Source organism: Prosopis cineraria, unplaced genomic scaffold (assembly GCF_029017545.1).
Source record: "Prosopis cineraria cultivar Desert tree isolate PC_DT_omini unplaced genomic scaffold, ASM2901754v1 PC8, whole genome shotgun sequence".
Taxonomy (NCBI): domain Eukaryota; kingdom Viridiplantae; phylum Streptophyta; class Magnoliopsida; order Fabales; family Fabaceae; genus Prosopis; species Prosopis cineraria.
This window is the reverse complement of record NW_026555339.1, coordinates 4090296-4113122: the sequence shown is the minus strand read 5'-3', so window position 1 is coordinate 4113122 and position 22827 is coordinate 4090296. Positions and strand designations below refer to the sequence as shown.

The 22827-nt window shown below is 33.2% G+C and overlaps 3 protein-coding genes across 5 annotated transcripts; 1 reads left to right on the top strand and 2 right to left on the bottom strand.

The window, feature by feature from the left end:
• Positions 1–5: 5 nt before the first annotated feature.
• Positions 6–4211, bottom strand: LOC129319021 (protein RGF1 INDUCIBLE TRANSCRIPTION FACTOR 1-like). 3 transcript variants are annotated; one of them, XM_054964051.1, is made up of 5 exons: positions 3891–4211; positions 3541–3666; positions 1482–1751; positions 753–899; positions 6–638 (listed from the first exon to the last, which is right to left on the bottom strand). In XM_054964051.1, exons 2-5 carry the CDS (start codon positions 3541–3543, stop codon positions 489–491), a joined length of 570 nt encoding a protein of 189 aa, XP_054820026.1. In that variant the 5' UTR covers positions 3544–3666; positions 3891–4211; the 3' UTR covers positions 6–488. The 3 variants fall into 3 exon arrangements, with proteins under 3 accessions (XP_054820026.1, XP_054820028.1, XP_054820029.1); XM_054964053.1 differs by having other exon boundaries at positions 3541–3653; XM_054964054.1 differs by lacking the exon at positions 3541–3666 and having other exon boundaries at positions 10–638.
• An 8430-nt stretch (positions 4212–12641) lies between these two features.
• On the top strand, positions 12642–13900 carry LOC129317039 (agamous-like MADS-box protein AGL80). The gene has a single exon (XM_054961355.1). The coding sequence runs from the start codon at positions 12839–12841 to the stop codon at positions 13547–13549; it is 711 nt and encodes a 236-aa protein (XP_054817330.1). The 5' UTR covers positions 12642–12838; the 3' UTR covers positions 13550–13900.
• Positions 13901–15412: 1512 nt separating this feature from the next.
• LOC129318725 (U-box domain-containing protein 21-like) lies at positions 15413–17078 on the bottom strand. Its single transcript, XM_054963652.1, has one exon. The coding sequence runs from the start codon at positions 16988–16990 to the stop codon at positions 15653–15655; it is 1338 nt and encodes a 445-aa protein (XP_054819627.1). The 5' UTR covers positions 16991–17078; the 3' UTR covers positions 15413–15652.
• Positions 17079–22827: the final 5749 nt, after the last annotated feature.

Genomic DNA, 22827 nt, shown 5'->3' with positions numbered 1-22827 from the left:
CCGAGCATATATAAATTTTCATGATAGAGGCTTCTTGTATCTGATATTGTACATCCCATATCTTGGTCTGGGATTTATTAAACAACCTTGCCAAACCTGTACCTAAGGGTCTTTAGATCACATGACTCTGGATACTGCAATAGAAACGAAGTTTAAGTTCATTGATTTATTATTACAACTCGACAGCTTTTCCATTGCAATTGATGAAAGTTGAAGACTTTCAAATCATTTCAGTCTCATACAATAGTCACATGGTTAATTCACAAGACAGTTGTTGCAAGCGCAAGTCTAATCACCACGGGCAAACAGAGCTAGTTATGCAACTCCAGAGACCATGAGCATATGCAGCATATTTACAAATTTAAGTAAAACAAGGCTACTAGATTAATTGCCTTGATGACAAAAACTTGATGGTGTAATTACTCCCAATCCTGTCTACATCATATAAGGATATATATAAATCACCAACCACTTGAGGGTTGAGGCTTTCAGAAGAAGGGAGCCCTGCGGGGTGTTCCCTTTCTTTTGTTTATTGGCTTCCGGAGCACAGAGGCCTTCTCTTTCTTTCCCTTAGAAGGACGCTGCTTGGTAATGAAGGGAGGAAGTGAATCATCGGGCTTCCTTAAAACAGCTTTAACCTGAAAGTTCAGGCTGATAATAATAAATATGCTAGTGATAAAGTTCAAAATAATGACTGAGGGGACGATAAGGGGTAATCAATTTTGCAAGAGATTGTCGAAGTACTGGCGTGCCTTGCATGAAATGGAGCAATAACGATACAAACGAGGGTCATTCAGCCTTCTGCCACAGGTCTCACATGACAGATCAGTATTTGACTCCAAACTGCCATGTGGAAGAGGATTCAGAGCAATAACCAATCTCTTGTTGCATGTGTAGGTCTGCATCAGGAAGGGATCAATTTTAAAAACAGAGCAATTGAACACGTTAAGATTCACTACTTAGTTTCCATCAGTAATCCACCTTTGAAACATGCCCAAAGAAGGGATTAAGTGTGGTATAGGCACACATGCCCGACACCACTCAAAAGCTATATGTTGTACTTATTGCCAGAAAAGAATGCAGTTCAGAATGTTGACTGATGGGATTCTCGTTTACTAATTGTCACCAACTGAACCGGTTTTTTTTTTGCCCCTCACATGGAAAGTAGGACTGTAAGAGAACAGCGCAAGGACAAAATAATGTTGTCGGTAAGGACCACCATGAAAGAACATTTACTTGAAGCTCTGTAATACTATTAGCAATATGCTTGTTTTAATCTTACATGACACAATCATACTGAATGCAAATCACTCACTATTATCTTTCGCACTATTATACCAAGGTCAAATGACATAAAGATTAAGCTTTAATTAATAACTAACTAACAATAAGAACTTGAGATAAATCAAGTCTACTACACAAGAATTGGGTCAATACTTGAAAAGTTTAGCGAATTCTCAAGGCAAGGTAGGATATCGTACCTGAATGTGTGAACAGTCAATATGCTTTTCAACAGCAGCTAAAGCGACAACATATTTGTAGACATGTTTGAAAATGCTCAGCATTTTGTGGCATCGATGGATGCCATGAGACACACAGTATTGGCAAGCAGACTTGTTGCAGGTCATACAGTATTTATTCCGTTCATTCTTATGCATAGGATGAGCCACACAAGAATCAAAGAAAGTTTTTTTCAGAATAGGCTCGAGCCACCTAGGCTTGTGCACCCTACGTTGGGCCATTTGTTCAACCTGTATGAGGAACCATGTTAGTTTGCAGTGTAAGTTACAGAAAGAAACTAATGTCTGTCTCATCATTATTTTTCTAATTTTTTTAATCTGAATTATTTATATTTCCATTTTTCTCCTAAAAAAATCAGTCCTGCTCAAAGTCTGGGATCTTGTGTTCAGAAAGTACTTCACTCACATTTTAAATTAATATGTGCAACTTCACTTTGCTTAGGACCAACAACTAATAAACGCAACCTATTCTGAACTAAAGGACTAACACAAGTGATGCAATCAATTTCTATCACTTGTTTCAGTTATTATAGTTTGTTTCCCTCAATAAACCTCTGTATATGATTAAACGTTATCAAATGCTCAAGCTACCAGATACTATATGCAGGGGACAACAAAATCTTGTGTTTCAGCTTCTGAATTTAAACAAAATCAGCAGTGAGAAGATATGCTTGCTACTCCACAAGGCAATATGATGAGATGTTTAACATATGGTAAGTCTACTGGATTATCTGATACAGTATGATGTCAATAATTATGATAAAACAAACATTATACAAGGAAACCAATAGCGATGAGAAAATGAACATAAAGGTTACCAAAAGTTGAAAATCAAATTCAAAGTCATATGCCACCAAGAAGCATTTAATTGAATGTGATTAATTTCAATAATTCTTTTTGTTGTCATTTGAGAAAGTTCGTTGAAATGCGACAAATCAACAATAGAGAAATAAGCGGTTGCATTAAATGAATTTAACAATTTTTGAAACAGCAAAAGGACTAAATAGTTGGCCGATAATAAGGAAATATTTACACATAGAATAAATTTATGGAATTTTCTATCTGCTTCTGAAAAGTCATACAGTTTTGTTATATCCAACATCAACTTTCACTTCCCTTCCCTTTTCAGATGAATCTTGATTTTATAGGATAGACAACTAAGAATCAGATTCTGATCCTTCTAAGCTATTTCTTAGACTGATGTCCAACTTAGTAAGCCTTTCAAAGAAAATTTTTGATATTATTTTGCTCTAATGATGATTTCCCAAGCCCGGAAAGAGTTTTTCCTTTCATAAATTTTTAGCAAGAAATAACTTGTGACAACCCATTTACCTAGAGGGTATAAGGATCTAATCCTTTTCAAATAAAAAATCAATTCTTATAACCCTCTACAAAGAAATTTAGGAGAGCAATACTTTTAAAATTATAACCAAAAGATGCAAAAGGGAAAGACGTATTTGCTTTATACTTAATTGACATGAGAAATATAGAAGCAACCAATCGCTTTACCTTCTCCACTTTTCCAGAGGAAGAAGCACTCATCTTTTTCATCCTTCAATCTCAAAAGGAAAATCGATTCACAATCTTAGAGCTAAAGGATGAGGAGAAAATCCAAATTCAGTTTGACGAATTTGATTATACAACAAAAGGCAGAAAGGAGAAGGGAGAGGAAGGAATCCTAGAAATTAGCTTGAGATACAATGCTTGCTTTTCTTTAGCCAGTTCATTTTGTAACTGAAGAATGAGTGACTGAGGTGTCAGGTAAACAGAGACTCTATTGATGAAATCAAGGCAACTAAGCTAATCCACCTATCTTGTTTTCCAGTAAATATGCAGGACAGGTGTTCAAAAAGCAATGAGACTAAAACGACTTTGTCGCTAGCAGAATTCAGTTCACATCTTTATGATCAAAACTATTACTCTTCCTTAGAGAGTTTATATAAAATACGGAGGGTGCCATTCTTTGAATTATATAATCTTATAAATTAGAGAATACAAGAGTGAAACTTCATTCACTAACCATAAATGAAAGATGGCTAAAAGCTTCTTGGGATTTATGTTGATTTTATCAGCAAAGTTAGACAATAGCAGAAAAGGCCAACGCTTTGAGTCCATCCTTTTGCACAAAGTAACCTGGATTTCGGGACTGATCAGAAAAATATCAGTGAGAAACGTTCATAAACATTAAGGCGATTACATGAGAAGCATTTCGTCTCAAAGGAGAATACCGAATCCCAACAAATGCCAACCACTATATCATCAAATGCAATCCTAGAATCTTCTTGCCAATCAACATTTCATACATTATTATCATTTATGACATTGTCACGAGCAATTAAACAAGCATTTCAACTTATGAGTTCACATTACCTGGCATCCACTCAGCCAGGATCAAACAAAGGTGTGTCTTGGCGAAACGCCATTTTGGACTTTACCACCTTTAGTGGTGTCAGTTGCGTCAATGGCAAAAACAGAAGTCCCCGTTGTAAGCAATATACAGAGGCATTAGGGTAGAAATTTAACGAATTAAAGGAAGATATACTCAGTCAAAGTGAAATGGGTGAAGATGACGGGGAAAGAATGGAACTTTATCATGCTTGATAGGTATGAGTGGCTACTCACTAATGCTCCGCAGAAGAACTCCGGGAGGGAAAATTTTCAGGACAAAGAAGAAGTGGGAGAGTTGATACAAAACAACAGGTGATGGAGGGTTTTCTGCAGATGAGTCCAAAGTTGGCATGTTTAATATTTTTTTTTGTCAGAATAAATGGAAAGTTAATCCTTTTATCTCACGCTCCTTTACCCTCCGTTGAATGAGAAAAAAAATAAAAAAAATAAAAAAATGTTAACTCTCCTCTTATTTAGGTGGACAAAAAAATAAATAAATAATATCATAATAATTATAATACTCTTATATATCAAAATATATCATATTTTATGTAATTATATTGGTGAAAATAAATTAAAAGCAAAAATTATATTAAAATTAACATAATTAAATTAATTTAAAATAAAATTATTTGTTAAAAATGTATTTTTATATATATTTTAAATTAAATAATTAAAATTAAATTAATGTAATTTGGACACTTGATCTAGCCAATAGCTAAATTATTTAATTAAATAGTTAAATTAATGTAATTCATAATCATAAAAGTTAAAAATTATAAATCAAACTGTTTAATTAAAATTAAATTAATGTAATTAAGTAGTTTTTTTAAAAGTCAGAGCATGAAATAAATAAGAGAGAGGGTAGATGGTGAAAAAAAGTTTTACTCTCAAAATTTCTCCATTTTTGGAGAGAAAAAGTTGGAAGAAAAAAATAATAGATCTCACACCCTATTTTTCTTTTCTCTCATTTTTTCTTCTCTATCTAAATAGGGAAAAATTTATTTTATCTTCTTATTTTCTTTCCTTTCATATTTTTTTTCCAATCAAACAAAGCGTTAGTGTGATTCATTCCCTCATTTATAACTTTTTATGATTCAATTTTTTAACTTTTTACTTATCTATAATTTAATTTTTTTTTTATTTTTTTGAAAAATTATTCTTATCAAATAAGATGAGAAGAAATTTTTATATATTGCTTTAAAATACTCTTATCTTACTTTTTGATGTGGGATCTAAACTAATATAAAAAAAAAAAAATTACAAATATTAACAGATTGAATTATAATGAGTTAAAAGTTAAGGAATTAAGTTGTAACGAGTCCAATTAAAAATTAAGTTACAAGAAAGTTAAAAATTAAGAAATTAAGAAATTAATTTTTCTTCAAATAAAGTAATAAATGTTTAAATGTATAAATTGTACTACTAATTATTTTTTGATAAACACTGGCACTATCGAGTGATGTAAAAAAACTTATCAATTATAAAACATGAAGTATCCAACACCTTCAGTCAATTTTGATTAAATGGCTGTTTATTTTTTAGACTCGCGGGTTCATAACAACAACTCCCATCTTCCATCACTCTCTCCCTCTCCCCCCCCCCCCCCCCCCCCATATTTAATCTTATCTCTCATAACACCATAGCTTTGCCGGCAAGTCTTCAAAACATGGCACAATCTCTCTCACGCGCACACACCAAAGCACAGAGTCACCATTTCCAAAAACATTACTGGAATAGAGAAAGAACAAAACACTCAACTAAGTGTCTAGGTCAATCAGGCCACCCTTCAGAAGTTTCTAAAACGCCTCCATCGACCATAGATTTTGAAGCCATTTTTGAAATACTTGGAAAGAAATTGCCAGGAAAAACTGGATTTTGAAGCTGTTTCCGAAAGTCCCAGATAAGAGTAAGAGGGAGCTAATTACCATGTAGGAGGTTGTATGAGATTTGGTGACAAGAGTGGCTTGAGTGAAATTGCAGAGATCAAAGGCTTTCTGGTTATGGAAACTGCATAGATTGCAGTGTTGCCCGTGCTTGAAAACTTAAGCAGATGAACAGAGTGATACATTAATAAATAGTTGCTATTTTCAGTAAACAAAGCTCAAAAACATTCCACAAAACTTTCAACTGTGTGTCTTAGTCAATCAGGCCACCATTGTTCACAGCGATGGGAGGCTGTGGTCACCGCTGCCAAGTCGCCGAGTCGCACAAAAGGTTTTGTTGTCGTCGGAAGTCACTGATGGCAGAATCCAGTTCACAACGTTGCGTCGTCCAAGTGGGTGCTGCGCTTTGCCGCTGTTTCGCTCCGTTTTCTGGTTCACATTGTCACATCTTCTTTCAACGCCAACTAAAACATCGTCGCTCTCATCCTCGTACGCCCATACATGAGTTGTCCTGTGAGATAGCATCTGAGCCAATACGAATGTAACGATCACCACGTTCTAACAACAATATAGTTTGAATTGGCCACAAAATATGATAACGGAAGTGCAAATTACAAGGATAAATGAGCAAGTTTCGGATTACAAAGCAATAGCAGAAGAGATAGAAGAAGAAACTTACAGGGAGAGGAGAAGAGTACAGAGAGAGAGAACTATCACAAAATCATTCGTTGCCTTCTCCCTGCTTCCGCCTTCCTGTATTTATCTCAACGTCTTTTAGGTTAGCCCTAAGCCCAATATCACCACCAGACAGCTCTTTCTTCCAGTCAAAGAATTAATCAACAAACGGCCGGGCAAAATTGATGGAAGGTGATAGATGATCCGTATTTTATCTTTGATAATTTTTTTCACATCAACGATATTACAGGCTATACAGTGCTCCTTCAAAAATAATTGGTGACTAATTTTATACTTTTACCCATCAATAAAAGCCAAAAACAAGTTATTTATTTAATTATTTACTTTCTCGTGAGAGGAGTATAACCAAAAAAAAAAACTCAAACTTCAAAAGAAATATGCTAAATAAATTTTAAAATATAAGTATTTTTAGGACTAACAAATTATTATAAAGTTTACAGGATAATAGCTTTTCAAAAACAATTAACACACAAGTTGTGAGTTTTTAAATAAAACATGCGCGGATACATTTACGTGGAATGAGACTCCGAGTCACCACACGCCGACAAGACTCATTGACAAATCAAGATTATTTCTATGGTTATACTTGTTGATTTAATTATATCTGCACCTGATAAGAAAATTTCTTTTTCTAATCCTGTAACTACTGATGCATCATCGCTCAAGAAACTCAGAGCAGCCATTTTTGTAACTGAAGCAAACCAATGAAGGGACATTTGATGTCTGGAGCTTTAGTCAACTCATGCTTCTATTCACATTTATCCCGATTTATCATTCTAAGAGTGTCCTTTTTCTCTCCCGAAAAACAAAAGTGTCCACTTTCAGAATAAATATTATCCATTTTTTATCTATATCTGTGTATGATATAAAAGCTAAAAAACAGCTATGAATAGAAAAACTTATTTTTATGTGTAATGAATATATCAAGCACGCCAAAGCAGTATTTTCTTCTATTGGTCAAAAATAAAAAATAAAAAAAAATAAAATCACCCTAAAGCAGCATCTAGGGCATGATTGTGAACCACAAAGCAACGAGATGAAGCCGTGAAACTGAGAGTATGTTTGAATTAAAAAAATTTATAATTGAGATTAGATTTAACTGAGGTTAGCAAACCGAGGTTAGGAAAAAAGTTTGTAACTTTAACGTGATTTATGTTTGGATATCTTTTTTTCAGAAGTCAGTCAGACAAACTAAAACTTGTTTGGATAATTTGATTCAAAAGCCAGTTAAAATGTATAATAACAAAAATAAATACTATTTTTCTTGTATATATTTTTGTAACTAATCTTTGATGTTTTTAAAGAGTAGATTGCAAATATAAAAACATGTAATAGAATGTTTTTCACATAATTTGATTTAAAAACTATTTTAGATATTATATAATGAAAAATTATATAAAAATGGATTTGCGTAAATTTGAAATTTAAAAAAATATTAAAGTAATTTCGTTTACCTGATGCTATTGAAATGAATGTAAAATCTAATTAGTCTTAATAAAAATTGTATAATTTATAAATTATATCATAATAAGCCTCTATAATAAATTTATACTTTATAGGTCTCCAAACTTCTTTTGCCTTAATTTTTTATCATGATGTAGTCTATTATTTTTTTAATTATACACATACATTGAGATATGCTCAATAGTTTTCTCATTAGGAAACCACAATATTTCATTTTCAAATTTCATATTATTATAGGCTGCAAATAAAGATCATTATCCTATTATTCCATTCCTTCAATCCAGCCACCTTTTGTCCAATTTTTATGAATCTCTCATTCTCTTCAAAGAATACAAGCTGATCATCTGTATGAATATGATCTCTTTCCTTCAGCTTCATCATCATCACGTCTTCTTCTTCTTTGACCTCAATTATTTTAGCCTTTCTGACGGCATGATCAAATTGCTCAATGCTCTTTAATGTCTTATCATCATCATTATTATCATGATCTGCACTTTGTCCCCAACCTTAATGCTTGCAAAGTAAAAGCCCAAGAATAACAACATTATTCCAATGACCAAAACATATAGAATCAAGAAATTGTCTCTTTCATCATTATTATATTGAGAAATATTGCTGGTAACAGGAGGATCCACCATTGATTGCATTATAGCTTCTTCATTCAACGAATCAGTAAAGAAGTGACTTAAGTTCATCTTTCCTGAAAAGTTATTGTTTGAGATGTCCAATTTTCTCAAAAACTTCAGTTTCGTTAAGCCTCTGGATATTCTCCTATTCAAATGATTGCTTGGGAGATTCAGATAACACAAGCTAGCACAGTGCAAAATTGAGTTTGGAACATTGCCTTTGATATTATTCTCAGCTGAGCTTAAAATCCTAAGCTTCTTAAGCCTGCACAGAAATTCTGCATCGATTGTTCTAGTGAGATTCAGGCTTTCTAGCCTGATCTCTGCAATGTTGGTACCTTCAGAGTTGCATCTAACACCCTTTAGCTTCGTCATGCAGGGATGTGAAGTTCTCGCAGATGAAGATAATGACCCATTAATGTGAAGAACATTCTAGGGTCAATGGCTCTAATGAAACTGAAGAAAGGCTCAGATTTTGAAAACCTACCTTGTGCTTGGCTAGACACCATGATGAAGACATGAGGAAGGAGGAGGAGGAGGAGAACAAAGAACAGGTTTTTGCTGGTTAAGAACATAGTGAAAGTGAAGGACGATGTTGTCGGGGATTACATGATTTTGGTCTGGTTTTTTGACAGCAAATGGAACGAAAAATTCGTGAAGATAAGCTATACCTCGGATTGATCAGAGAGAATGTCGTGTGTGGTCGGTTCTTAATTATGGAAAGAGGATGAGATATTGTATCGTGCAGAGGAGAGAACAGAAGAGGGAAAGCATGTCAACGTTCTATGGCTGCACAGCTGAAGCAGATGATGCCATTTTTCCAAAGATTCTCTACTTTCAAGATTGTTGCATGGGTGAGTGGTATGAAGCCATGAATACCCACCTTACCCTCAAACGAATACTGACTTAAGAAGACGGTAAGCAAGCACCATAGAAGCCGACGTAAGAAGACAGTAGGCAAGCAGATGCAAGAAGAAAGAAGGGACGATGCCCGGCAAACTCAGGCACCGTAAGCGAGCAACACACAGTCGACGAAAGATCGGACGGCTACAATGACAGCGAACACAATCTCCGGTCAGATCTGCAAAGATGAGAAGGTGGTGAAGAGCTCATTGAAGACTCGTGAATGCTAAAGGCAGAGCAAATTCGGGCATTGGTAGAGATTGAAGAGAGAGAAGATTGATAAAACATTACCCAATGTCCGCCAACGCTTGTTGCAAAGCTCCACCCAGCAGCTTCTATCCCAACGCTCGTTTCCCTCCCAATGCCCGTTCATCTTTTTTTTAATCCAAACAAAATTTTGATGGCATTTACCATCTCAACTTAAGTTGGAGCCATCCCAACCTAAGTTATAATATAATCCAAACACATACTGAGTTTTTCATCTTTATTCTGATGATGTTAGCAAAAACATTGGAAAGGGAAAAATAACTGAAAAAATAAAAATAGGAGGACAAAAAAAGCCCGAGCTGCACAGAAGCCCAAAGGCCCAGCCCTTCTCAAATTTTTTGATTTATGGGGCAACCTTCCAAATTTGTTTAGAGCAGAGTTTAGCTATAGCTTCTCGGACTTTGTTATGGGGATTTTAGATGCGATTTCTTAATAAATACAAGATAAATGTGCATCATTGTACGGTTTGATTTCTAAAAGTATATATAGAAAAATATTGCTTAAGAGATGACATCTCTGAAATGCTACGTAGATTTTTTTTTTTTTAAGGATTAATCCTACAAATGCCAGTTGCAAGAATGCCTTGAGTAAAAAGAGAGAGAAAGATAAATGTATCATTTTAATGATTGTGGATTATATTATTTTATTTATTTTTTTTGTTTATAAATATTTTATATTTACTGTAAAAGCTAACAATAAACTGAGTTGTAAAATTGCGTTGAGAATTTTTTTTGGTGCAAGTGAATGTAAATTATTATCGTTTTTAATTACTGGAATAAAGGGCATTTTTGTCTGTTAATTATCCATGGGAGAACATTCGGCATCCTGGACTTTTTTGGGTATAATGTTTTCTTTCTAACAATTAAAATTGCTGTAATATTACCCTTATGGTTAATAAAATTAAATTTAACCATTAGTTATATTGACTTAAAAAAATACAAAATTACAATATAAAAAAAAATACTAATTAAGTCACTTAAATCATGAATAAATTCTAAAAGACAAATGCCATTTTTTACCACGTAATATACTAAAATATCATTTTGATTAACCACTTTGACATACTATTAGATGATTACTGGATCATTATTAATATCAACACCAGTAATTGGTTGAAAACTAATATATTTATTTTAATAATATCTTATGAAAATGTTAACACTTTAATATTTAATATTTTGTTATCAACGTGACTAACAACAATGATAATTCAAAAAATCACCTAATAGTTGATCAAAATAATTGGTTAAAATAGTTTTTTAATCCTTTGTATGAATAAGAAATAACATTATTCTTTTGAAATTTATTTATAATTTAAGAGACTTATAGAGTCCTATAATATAATTTTTGAAATCTTTTTCTGTAATTTTTTAGGTTAATTAATGATTAAACTTCATTTTTAACTGTTAAAGGGGAACATTGTACTAAAAAATGTTGACGATGTTAAATTCTCTTGCACGAATAATCCAAAGGAAAAAATAATATTTAATTTTCTGACAATGTATAAGAAAACATGTCTAATTGTATTTAAATATTGTTAGAATTATTGCACAATAATTATTAACATCAGTTTTTATAGTTATTATTGCAGAACTCGTCCAATAAAAAGTTTTACACGTTCAATCCAACTCACAGCTGAACTCAAAATCAAATTAATCAAAATTCAACGTAGCTTTCCAAAAAAAAAAAAAACAACGGGTATATGACACACACACACACACAGAAGAATTTACTGCGTAAGAATTAACATAAAAAAGCATGGGTCTAGCTAGTATCTTAGAATGTAGAATTTGTTTGTTTTAAAACTATAAGATTTTTCTTGAATGTTATACAGTTTACAGATAGTACGTACTATTTACGGTACCCAGATGATCATGATATTAATTGATTAATTATGTTTATGATAGTTGTATACCTGCACAAGGAAAAGATTCTCTTCGTCAATCTGCAGTGTCTTAAAAAAGTAGGACGTTGTCTAATGATTATTTTTGCCTGAATTACTTAATGATTGTATCGTGTTAATTCTTAAAATTAAGTAGAATCTTATTATTAATTATATTTCCTTTCTCATATATTTTGCAATGTTCATTACTTAAGGATTTTCCATTTAGTGAGATTCTCATATTAATTGACCAAAAGAAATAATACGTCACTCGTATTTTACCAGGTTTCTAAGTTTGACTCGATATGTACTATTGTCCAACTGCAAAAGATGAGTATGAATGTGTGGCATTCTAATCCAATATTCTATGTAATTTTATCACAAGAGACTCGTTCACATGCATTTTCGTGGTTATTATTTCTCTGGTTAAATGAATATTATCAATAATTATTTTAAATTTGAGGCTTATTCAACTCCATATATATCTTCTTTATCAAAATACCAATATTGATTGAATTAGCAATGAAATGGACAAATGGTAATATAAAAATTTTGAATATTAACTTGTTGATGGGAAAATTATTGTCAAGAGAGAAACTTTTAATTAAGCATATAACAATTCTCGATTCTAGCATGATGATAACAAATATCAAATAATTATATTTAAAATTACCAAACATGGAAGTTTACGTTACGATTCACTGGTTATAAACGTACACTTGTTGTGTCAAAAATACCTTCACACACACAAATAAACCAATCACCATCCTCATTTATTCATCATTATTTATGCTGCATATCAAATTCCCAGATTCTCTTTATCCTCCACCCATTTTCCTACTCATATTCACATACACGCTTTATATCTTTTCTTGATTTATGTACATGTATAGAGTACATCCTTCTAGCAACAATCACACATGAGATATATTTTTTTTAATTTCACATATATCCATTAATTAGGACATTTAAAAAAAAATTGTAACGGGTAAGGTTTAATCAAGTCGCATACATGTAAATGTACAAAGTATCAAAATTAGTAATTACTGCTTAATTAATACCATAAATGAATTACTAAAATATTAATTTACACCATACCAAACTGGACTATAAATACCATTCACTGTTTGGGGTAAGAATCACATAACAGAAACTTTTTCAGTTTCCGTTTTTCTCCATCTTCCTTCCCAGTCACACAATATCACCATGACCAGAAAGAAGGTGAAGCTCGCGTTCATAGCGAACGACTCTGCGAGGAAAGCGACATACAAGAAGAGAAAGAAGGGTCTGATCAAGAAGATCGACGAACTAACCACTCTCTGCGGAATCGAGGCTTGTGCCATTGTGTACAGTCCGTACGATTCTCAGCCGGAGGTTTGGCCTTCTCCGTTCGGAGTCCAGCGCGTTCTGTCGAAGTTCAGGAGGATGCCGGAGCTGGAGCAGAGCAAGAAGATGGTGAATCAGGAAGGGTTTCTGAAGCAAAGGATCATGAAAGCGAAGGAGCAGCTGAAGAAGCATAGGAAGGACAATAGGGAGAAGGAGATGACGCAGATCATGTACCAGTATCTCAGTGCAGGAAAGGTTCTTCATAACATGACGATGATCGATCTCAACGATCTGGCTTGGCTCGTGGAGCAGAATCTGAAGGAGGTTAATCGGAGGATGGAGACGCTGCATAAGACGGCTCAGAGTCAGAGGGCGGTGGACGTGGCGGCCATCGCGGCGGCCGATGTGGCGGCGAGGGGCAGAGATAAGGCGAAGGTGGAGCAGGTGGATGTGCTGGAGGTGGCCGGAGGGGAAGCGATGCCAAAGCAGCAGTGGTATATGGACATGATGAACGGTGGTGCTGATGAAACGCTGTCGTTTGGGGATGTGGGCCATTCCAATGCATTCTGGCATAATCACTACTTCCCTTGAGGAAGGACGTGCTTGGGAGCTGAGTTAATTGGGGTTCGTTTGGGTTTGGTTTGTTGTCGTTTTGTGTTTCGTCTTGTTCGTCTCTAACTTTCTTTTTATTTTTGTCTACTGTGTGATGGGTCAATATGTATTCTCGCCTTATATATGCTGTTTATATATATATATATATATATGGTATTTTATATCAATAAAATAAATGTCCAGTGGTTATTTGTCAATTTGAATGGCTCCTTCTAGAAATTTATCGGTTAATTATGTGGAGCTAAAGACTTGGATCTGGAAGTACCAAGTCAACAGTCATGGTGTTTGTTTGTTTTTTTTTTTTCAGCAGTTCAGACTATTGAAATTGAGAGTGTTGTTCTGTGTAGAATTGTTTCCTTCTCAATTTTGCTTGTCACGACATCGTGAAGTTAAGACATGGAATGTGCATATTTGATTTTTTTTCTTCTTATCTACAACTATCTTTAAATTCTTTAAAACTGGGATTGGTGGATTTAGATAAAGTGTTCATTTTTTAATATTTTTGTTATTGTATTATTTTTTATCAAATATAAAATATTTTCTCTTTTTTAAAATAAAAAACTTCATAAAAATTCACCAATTACAATTTCAAATGACTTAAATCTAAATACAACTAATACGTTTCTGGAAAGCCAAAAATCTTTTTTCACGTTGACAAATTAAAAGATCGAATAAGCCTTAATAGTTTTGGCCAAAAAAAAAAAGCCTTGATACTAATTGATTTTTTTATGGGCATGAGAGAGTTTCTGTGTTATCCTCCCTCAAAAACTGATTGAACTAAACTTGGTAATTTTAGACCTTGTGACTTTTTTTAAAATCTCCATTATCATTTTAAATAAATTTCAAGCTAAAAATTATTACAAATAATATATACGTTATTTTTTAACTCTGAGCCACTGCCCACTGAGGAGTTACCTGCTCGGATCTCTTAACAATGAAGCATCTTCATCATTTGATTCAGAACTCAAAAGCGTTAGTTTGTGTTTATCCTAGAAAATTTGGATATTATTATTACCCGTCTAGACTAATTTAAATCCTATATATTATATATGGGATTGTTATTATCAACAACAATACTATAGTACTTCGAAGATGTCTTTAATATTTTTATTTAATGTGATTGTAAATTTTAAGGCTTGAACTTGAAACTTGTTAATAAACTAATTCAATTTTCTCAACTAATTAAAAAATATTAATTTTAATTTGGCACGATGTCCCTTCTTATATATAAAATGTTTTAAACCAAACTCTATTGTTTATATACCAATAAAATTTTATTATTTAGTTGAAAGTATGTAAAACTATAATAAATGTTCAATTTTGTCTCAATAATGTGACAATTATATCATGGTGGTGGAATCAATATTTCTCCCCCCATTTCAAGACTTATAATAATAAGGGCCAAATTGTCAATTACTCAAAGTTGTTATGGCACATTTATATTTGTAGACAAAACAAACTTCTGAAAAAGCACCTAAGGACCGAAGTAATTCACATTTCACTATATTTTTTCTATACTCAATTAAGAATATTATCAAGCCACCAAAATGGACTGCCTCAATTGAACAAAAAAAGTTGATAGAAGTTATTGTAATCATTTATCATGTGCAAGAGATAAGTTGGAATAATTTATGGGCAACAGCTAATAACAAAAACTTGTGTGGCTGATTATTTCATCGAAATTTCAACGGCTGAGAAAGAGCTTGAGCATGTCACTAATAGCACCTTGAAAGTCTAAATGACTTGCCACGATAATCAATTGTATTTTGAGAAAATAAAGAAAGAAATTAAAAGACGTGGATAATATATCATCGTTCTTATCATCAAGATCAGCAAATTAAATGACGACAACGAATGTGATTATGATCATTAAAAATGAAACGTACGTGTTAAAAAAGAAGCAAGATTGTAGCACCAGAACATAAATCTCTCAAATCCAAAGTTCCCTGAAATTGAAATTCAAAACTTTAATGGAACGATTGACTATATAACTTGTATATTCTTTGAATCCAAGTGTCGCAAATTTGTACAAAGTTTCTCTGATGAATCTATACAGAAAACAAGTCAGGATCAATGGATCAATCAAAACGGCTTCTTAAGGTACTTCAAATCCAAAGACGAATCAACACACTCCACTGTGTTCTTATAAGCATTCAGCAACTTCAACAAATCAGTGGCCTTCCCCTTCGTGTTCTCACCACACCCAACCTGCAACAAAACCAGAACCTTCTGAAACGCTCCCACTTGAAGTGCCTCCTTCACCACAGTTTCCTCCATCTTATCACAAAGCTTCCAAAGAATTGACACTCCAAAATCAGAAGCCAAACCAGATACTCTCAGTATCTTCTTCACCACGATAGGCAAAGTTAACATATTAGCCTTGGCCACTTCCTTCCCTTCACCGTAATCACATATGCAATCCAACGTACCCAAAGCCTTCTCACTTGTCCCTCTATCTCCATCCACTAGGGCTTCCAGCAACAACATGACCAGACTTAGTTCCACACATCTTTTGATGATCCTCTCTTTCTCATTTGATGAGGAAACCATCTGGAAAATTGCTTTCAGGCATGCTTTTGTTGCAGAAGGGCCTACGGGTTCTTTGATCATCTTAACTAAAGCTTCAATCATACCTTCAGTCTTTGCTAATGGTTCTACAGGCACTTGCTTCAGCACCAAAGCTGCGTTTTGCCTTGATGAGAGATCTTTGCTGTTGAGGAACCAAACCATGCAACTTAAAGACGCTTCTGAGCTCAACAGTGATTGAGCTTGAATTTGAGAATAACCATCCTGTCGCTTTGGAAGAATCCATGTTAAAAGCCCCAAAATCTCGTCTAAAAGGCCAACGTTTTTCTCAATCGAAGCGCTTGAGAAAGAACTGAAGGCGTTGGCCAGTGCAACAGCAGCGCCGTTTTCAACTATACACTTCTTGTTCCTCTCGCTCTCTCTGCCCCAGATCTTGATCTTAGCCACCAACTGTTGGCACTTGTTGTCGTCCCCACGTTGCGTCGCCGACATTATTTTCCCACAGATATCGGAAACCTCGTACTGCGTGACTGGAATTCTCGGGGTGGGGATTCTCTCGATGCCGTAGGAACGATGCTCGACGCACCATTCTTGGATCATCCTACGGATGGCGTGGTTGGGGATCACGTCGAAGCTAATCAACGACTGGTTTGTGACGGGGCAGGTCTGGTTTCCAGATTCGACCCACTTCTCGATGCTGTCTCTGTCGTAGGTGATCCCGGTGGATAAAGTGACCGGATCTTTCATCAAGTCGAGAGTAATCGGGCATCGGAAGTGCGTCGGAACAAGCACCTCGACATCGACGTCCAAGTCACTGGCGCCGGCTGGACCGGGAACGTCTTTTCCTTTGCGGGCACGGCGGAAAACTCTTCTTCTGGACCAAGACAAAACCATGTTTGTATGCTTGAGTAGAAGCAGAAGAAATCTGGGATTTGAATTGTTTGTTTGTGGTTCTGTGAAGAGATACAGGAGGAGGATAGGAGGGAAAGCCACTTGCGTAGGTTTTATAGATAGAAGTAGAGGAGGGTGGGGGAGATGGTCAAAGGGAGCGGGAGGGAGAAGGTTGAATAGGGGAAGGTTGACCGTTGAAAGGTGGAAGATATGGAGAGAGAAGTTGGACGCAATTGACACACGAGGTTTGTGAATGAAGAAAATGAAAGTAATGGACTATAGTAGTGTACTTGTATGATTTAGGAATTTGATTGGAATTAGATTAAGGACAGAGAAATGACTAATTTGACGGCTGGAGGGTTGAATTGAACGGCGGGATGCTTGCTCGGACTGAGTCAGCTGGTCGGTGTGCTGACCCGCCTTGAATTTTGGACCTGCTTGCCTGTTTGTTTGGTTTGGCAGGTTATCTTACTTACATCTCTCTCTTTCTCGAATATTCCGTCCACTGCTCACTAACGTTGTTATCTTCCCTCCTTACTGAACGTGGAATATTAACATTATTTAAAATAGACTAAAGTTAGCTTTACATAAAATTTTGATTTAATTTCGTAATTTTATAAAATATTTTTTAATATTTTAATATTAATGTATTTAATTTTAAATAATTTTTTTATGCCAATTATTATTATTTTTAAAAATATTAAACTAATGAATATGGTAATATTTAAGAATATTTTGTTAATATTAAAAAGTTTAACATATAATTTTTTTGTGATAAAAATAATAGTATTGAAAATACAAGATTAAAAAAATATTTTATAACATTAAAGAGTCAAAATAAAATCTTGCATAAAATAAAACAATTAAAGGTATAATTTTATCCTTTAAAATAAAATTTGTACTTTTTGAGGTTGCAAAAATTACTGACCAGGTTTACAGGACAACCCATTTACCGTTTTTTTTTTGGGAAGGATTCTAGCTTTCAAAATTTAAGTTGTTTTATATGAAAGGGCTCCACGGCCCGATTTTTCTAAACCTTAAAAAGAAACAACTTCGGGCTCAAGGTTTCATGTTTGAGTTTTTTTTTAATCCGTACGAATAAAAAGTTTTTAAATTTTAAATTAAATTTAAATTTTAGAATAAGCGTTTGTGATTTAAAATTAATATTTAAATTATATATTTTAAAATCTTAAAGATTATAATTTATATTTTAGAAAATGAATTTGTAATATTATAATATAAAAATTAAATTTTAAAAGTAAAAAATTTAAAAATAAAATTGAATACAAAGATGGGCTTCTGATCATAAACCGGATTGATGATAAGTGTAGGACTTTTGAAAATTAACTAATTTTAAGGTGGCCATGTTTTTGAACCTGAACTCAAATGGATTATGCAACAAAACCTTTTTTGACCTAATAATGTTATAAATAGGACTCATGGACAATCTCACTTAGAGCTTTAAAACACAAAAATTTACATTGCAAGCTTAATAGAATCTGAAAATATGCTACAAATTCGATGACCCTTCTTGCAAATTTTGTTGTGGACAAAAAAATGCAATTGCTTTTGTCTTCAGGGCATGTCCATGTATGTACAATAAGACGTCTACAAATTCTCAACGCAATATTCATGAATGCACATCACATTAGATAAACATGATTTAACTTGAAGTGAAATGTACAAATGAGCAAATGATGAACAACACAATGTCTATGAATACATAATACCATACCCATCAATTCTCAACATAATAAACAAATGTAAACCTAAATATTTGTATAACATAAAGTTCATAAAGAATAATACTTTAATTAAAACAACATATTTTAAGTTAATATTCACACGATATATCGCGTATGTATAAATATTACGTTGAGAATTTATAAATATTGTGTTATATATTTATGAACACTCTATAGAGATGAGGACAAATACGTCTTTTTGTTTACGACAAAATTTGTAAGGAAGACTCTCGAACCTATAGTATATTTTTAAATTTTATTGAATTCATAGTGCAAAATTTTGTACTTTGAAAATTCTAAGTGAGATTCTCTCTAAAGTTATCTAGTCATGTTTGCTCGGGAGAAGTATAAACATAACATTTTTTTTCCTTTTTGGAACAAATGAGAGTTTCTTTGTGTATAGCATTAGCATCTATAGTTTACAATTATAATTTGTAACGAGTTTGATTTTGCCATACTAGCCCGCTCGTGCATAGAATCGAGAATAAGGGTTAGGCTTGAAGAGTTATTCGTTTAAGTCCATTTTTATAAGGATTCGGGTTTGAAAAATAATATTTTTTAAAGAAATTAAACTTTTAAGTCCGGCCCTGATAGATCCTTAAAAAATGGGCTTGGGCGGCCCTTTTAGACCCATTTTTGTTTCTTCTTTAAAAATAAAATATTTTTAATTTTTAAATTAAATTTAAACTTTAAAATACATGTTTATACTTTAAAATAAGAATTTATATTATTTATTTTTAAATTTTAAATATTATAATTTATATTTTGAAAAAAATATAGGAAATATTAAAATAAAAAATTTTAATTTTTAAAAATTTTAAAAAATAATAAAATAATAACAAGGGCTTATAGGCTTAGTTTTAAATCCTTTATATAAAAGTCGGGCTTTAAAAAATAAAATATTTTAAAAATTAAATTTAAAAGTTCTAATCCTTAAATGTTAAGTGTATAAAATTGAGTCAATTGTTTTTTTAACTCTATTTGTACAGTTTTTTTAGATTTTTTTTTTTTGGGGACTGACAGTCTGTACATAATTGACTTTTGATATCATTGTAGAAATATTTGGCACTGCGAAGTCCCCATCTGACCCTTCGATTCCAACGAACTGACAATCGATTTCTCGTTCATCAGCCCCGTCCTTCATTTATAATATGGTCCTTCACTGTGAGATTTAACATTCATTCAACACACATGCTCTTTGAATTTCAACTCGGCTTCATTAGCATTTACTTCACTTATTTCGATGCATTTGACCATACCTAAAATGACACGTTAAATCTTCGCTTATATATCTTTAATTTTATAACTCATTTTCATAAGTATGGGTTTAATAATATCAAATCCATTTTGTGACTTTGATATCTTTCGTTCAATATTTAAATATGAATATTGTCATATTAATACGACAAAGTAATTTATTTCAAAGTTAGCTAGCTAGGCAATGTCATTACGTTCATTCATCGTAGACGAAAAACGAACGCTTATGCCGGGGGTGCTTTTATCTACTTGAAAACTGAACAAACTCGAATCCAAATTAGTTTAACGATGTTAAATATCAAGAAATTAATTTTTTAATAAACTGAGTAAAGACAATTTTATTACTTCCAAGAAATTTTAATCTTCCCCCTGTTTTACCCAACAAAATGACTCCCTTGTTCAAGCGGTAAGGACAACATAAAACGACTTGCCATTTATGTATGCTTAGCAATGTTTTGAGTTGAGCATGACTTCTGAGGATTAAATATAATGAAAGAAGCTAGTCTTTCATAATACGATCAACTAAGATTTAAATTTTTATTAAGAGAAATATCCACACTTAATATCTCATTGTGTCTTGAACATGATGTCTATAATAAAAAAGATATCTGTAAGTAATAATATATATATATATATATATATAAAACATACCAAAAAGCATCTTTGGAATCACCAAAAGAAAAAAAATTTATAAGAAGGGAATCGCAGATGCAGTATCCAAGGGAAATTAGAAAATCTGGAAGCACAAGTTCGAGTTGAGAACATGGAGAGAAAGTGCAAAAGACAACGAGTGACAGTAACATGCACATTAGCAGGCGGCCAATGTCCATTATATTAGGTCAAATTAGAATTTTAAAAGCATACTCCATTTGTTTCTGTATATAACAAAAAAATATACCATACATTTTTAAAAAATTAATTGATTATAATAATTATATCTAAAAATAAAGTAATTAGATACTTTGTGTTAATCAACATAAGTATGTATTAATTGTTTATCATTAATGTCAATTATGAGAGGTAATTTAAAAAATTATAATAAATGCTTATTAAGATATACAATTTTACTTATAAAAAACAAATCAAAGCGATAATTTCTTAATAGAGAGAGCATCTCACTTTGACATAAGCTATAGCTATCTTATTAAGAGAGAGTATTAACAGATTCAATTAAGAGTAATTCTCGTAAAGCCTTTGTTTATGAACTCTAACTCAACATCCGGGCTTAAGTGGGCATAACCCTTTTTTACATGATCAATGCATGTTAGTTTTAAAAGCATACCTTTATCCTTCTACTTTATTTTTTATTTTAAAAAGAAATTGAATTGAAATGTGGAAAAGATGACATTTCATAGTGATTGATGGCAGGCCGCTGCCAGTTGGAAAACGGCGAGTCGTCGGCGATGTTCTTTTGGCCAAACTTGAAGTTGCTTTTGGCCGCCTGTCGCCTTCCTCAGTATAAAGAAAGCTGCAGCGCCAAATACTTTGTAATCTCTTTTTGACTCTTTCTGTAGCCACTCATCCCTGTTTCGATTCACTCACGGTCTATTTTGCCCACTCTCTATATAATTTCATGCTTCCTCCAAAACTCTATCTTCATACCCTCCACATTATATTTTGTGGACCATTCAAATCATACCTAGCCACCTTACTTACATCTCACGGTAGCGTTATATATATTCCATGTATTTTTAAAATAATGAGAAATATTTTTGGCATATCTACCTATCTGCATGTTTTCCGCGTTTGTTTATGTTTTTTGATTTTGAGTCGGCTAATTTGAATTTCATCTCTAACAACCAGTACAAGTGGGAAGACTTAAATCTGAGACGATGATGGGAAAATTGATTCTCTGCTGTGCTGAGATTCCCTTATGATCTGTTTTTCTGCATAACTAATACATATAACAAGAGCATATCACACCATAAAAACTCAGCCGAAAGAAGAAGCAAGAGAATGAATAATGCAATTATCCGTGCATGCATGTTGTTACAAGGATCTTGGAGTGTCCTCTGGGTGATTCTTCTCGTCAAGATCTTTATTCCTTCCAGTTATCAGCTCCATCATAAGGCAAAGTTTGATAAAAAGTAAACACAAGCATGTTAGGAATCAGAATGAATGGAATGAGGATTTTCTTTAACTTTTGTGGAAGGATTTAAAACTCAAGTATTTATGATAATTCTCTATAATAGCAAATTAAAAAATAATTGCCAGGGTAACACATACAGATTAAAAGCGTATACATATTGGAACGATCAGATACAAAGCATAGGAGCTGATGGGATTATGGTTACCATTAATTGAAAAGCTCATTCAACCAATTTTAATATATAAGTGAGATAACATGCATGCAGATGTACCAATAGCCACTTGTAAGTTGGGTAAGTTAGGTTACAGTTAATTAATCTTGACTGACTTAATGACTTGGTAAAAGAAATTTGCCTGGCTCTTTCAGCCAAGTCTGTCAGGTATCATTATAGAGCCAGAAAATTTCACCTCATTGAACTGGCCTAATCTCTTGACGTAACATTCAGATTACTATAACGTGTGCTTTTATGATCAAAACTAAAAAAATCGATATGATCCGTTGGTCGTCACAACAGAACCTGATTCTATTTCCAAAATTCCAAGGGTGAAGATTTGGTAACTAAAAAGAGGAGAGGTATTTGGGAATACCTCATTTGATGAGATTGAGTGAGGCAGAATAAGAAGCAGTGTCTGTCGATTCGAACTCGTGACTTGACAGGCAAGGGCAACGTCGTCTGACCAGCGAACCCCGGGTCCAATGACAACTAGAATTGAAGTAACCTATGTTGAAACATTAAACGCATCTGGGTG

Bases quoted from the DNA above. Each gene is read 5' to 3' on its own strand.
- LOC129319021 (XM_054964051.1), bottom strand. The intron at 900-1,481 runs GTACGATATCCT...TTCCTGATGCAG, and splicing joins TTGACTGTTCACACATTCAG to ACCTACACATGCAACAAGAG. The intron at 639-752 runs GCACGCCAGTAC...CTGAACTTTCAG, and splicing joins ATTGCTCCATTTCATGCAAG to GTTAAAGCTGTTTTAAGGAA.
- LOC129317039 (XM_054961355.1), top strand. From the start codon at position 12,839: ATGACCAGAAAGAAGGTGAAGCTCGCGTTCATAGCGAACGACTCTGCG.
- LOC129318725 (XM_054963652.1), bottom strand. From the start codon at position 16,990: ATGGTTTTGTCTTGGTCCAGAAGAAGAGTTTTCCGCCGTGCCCGCAAA.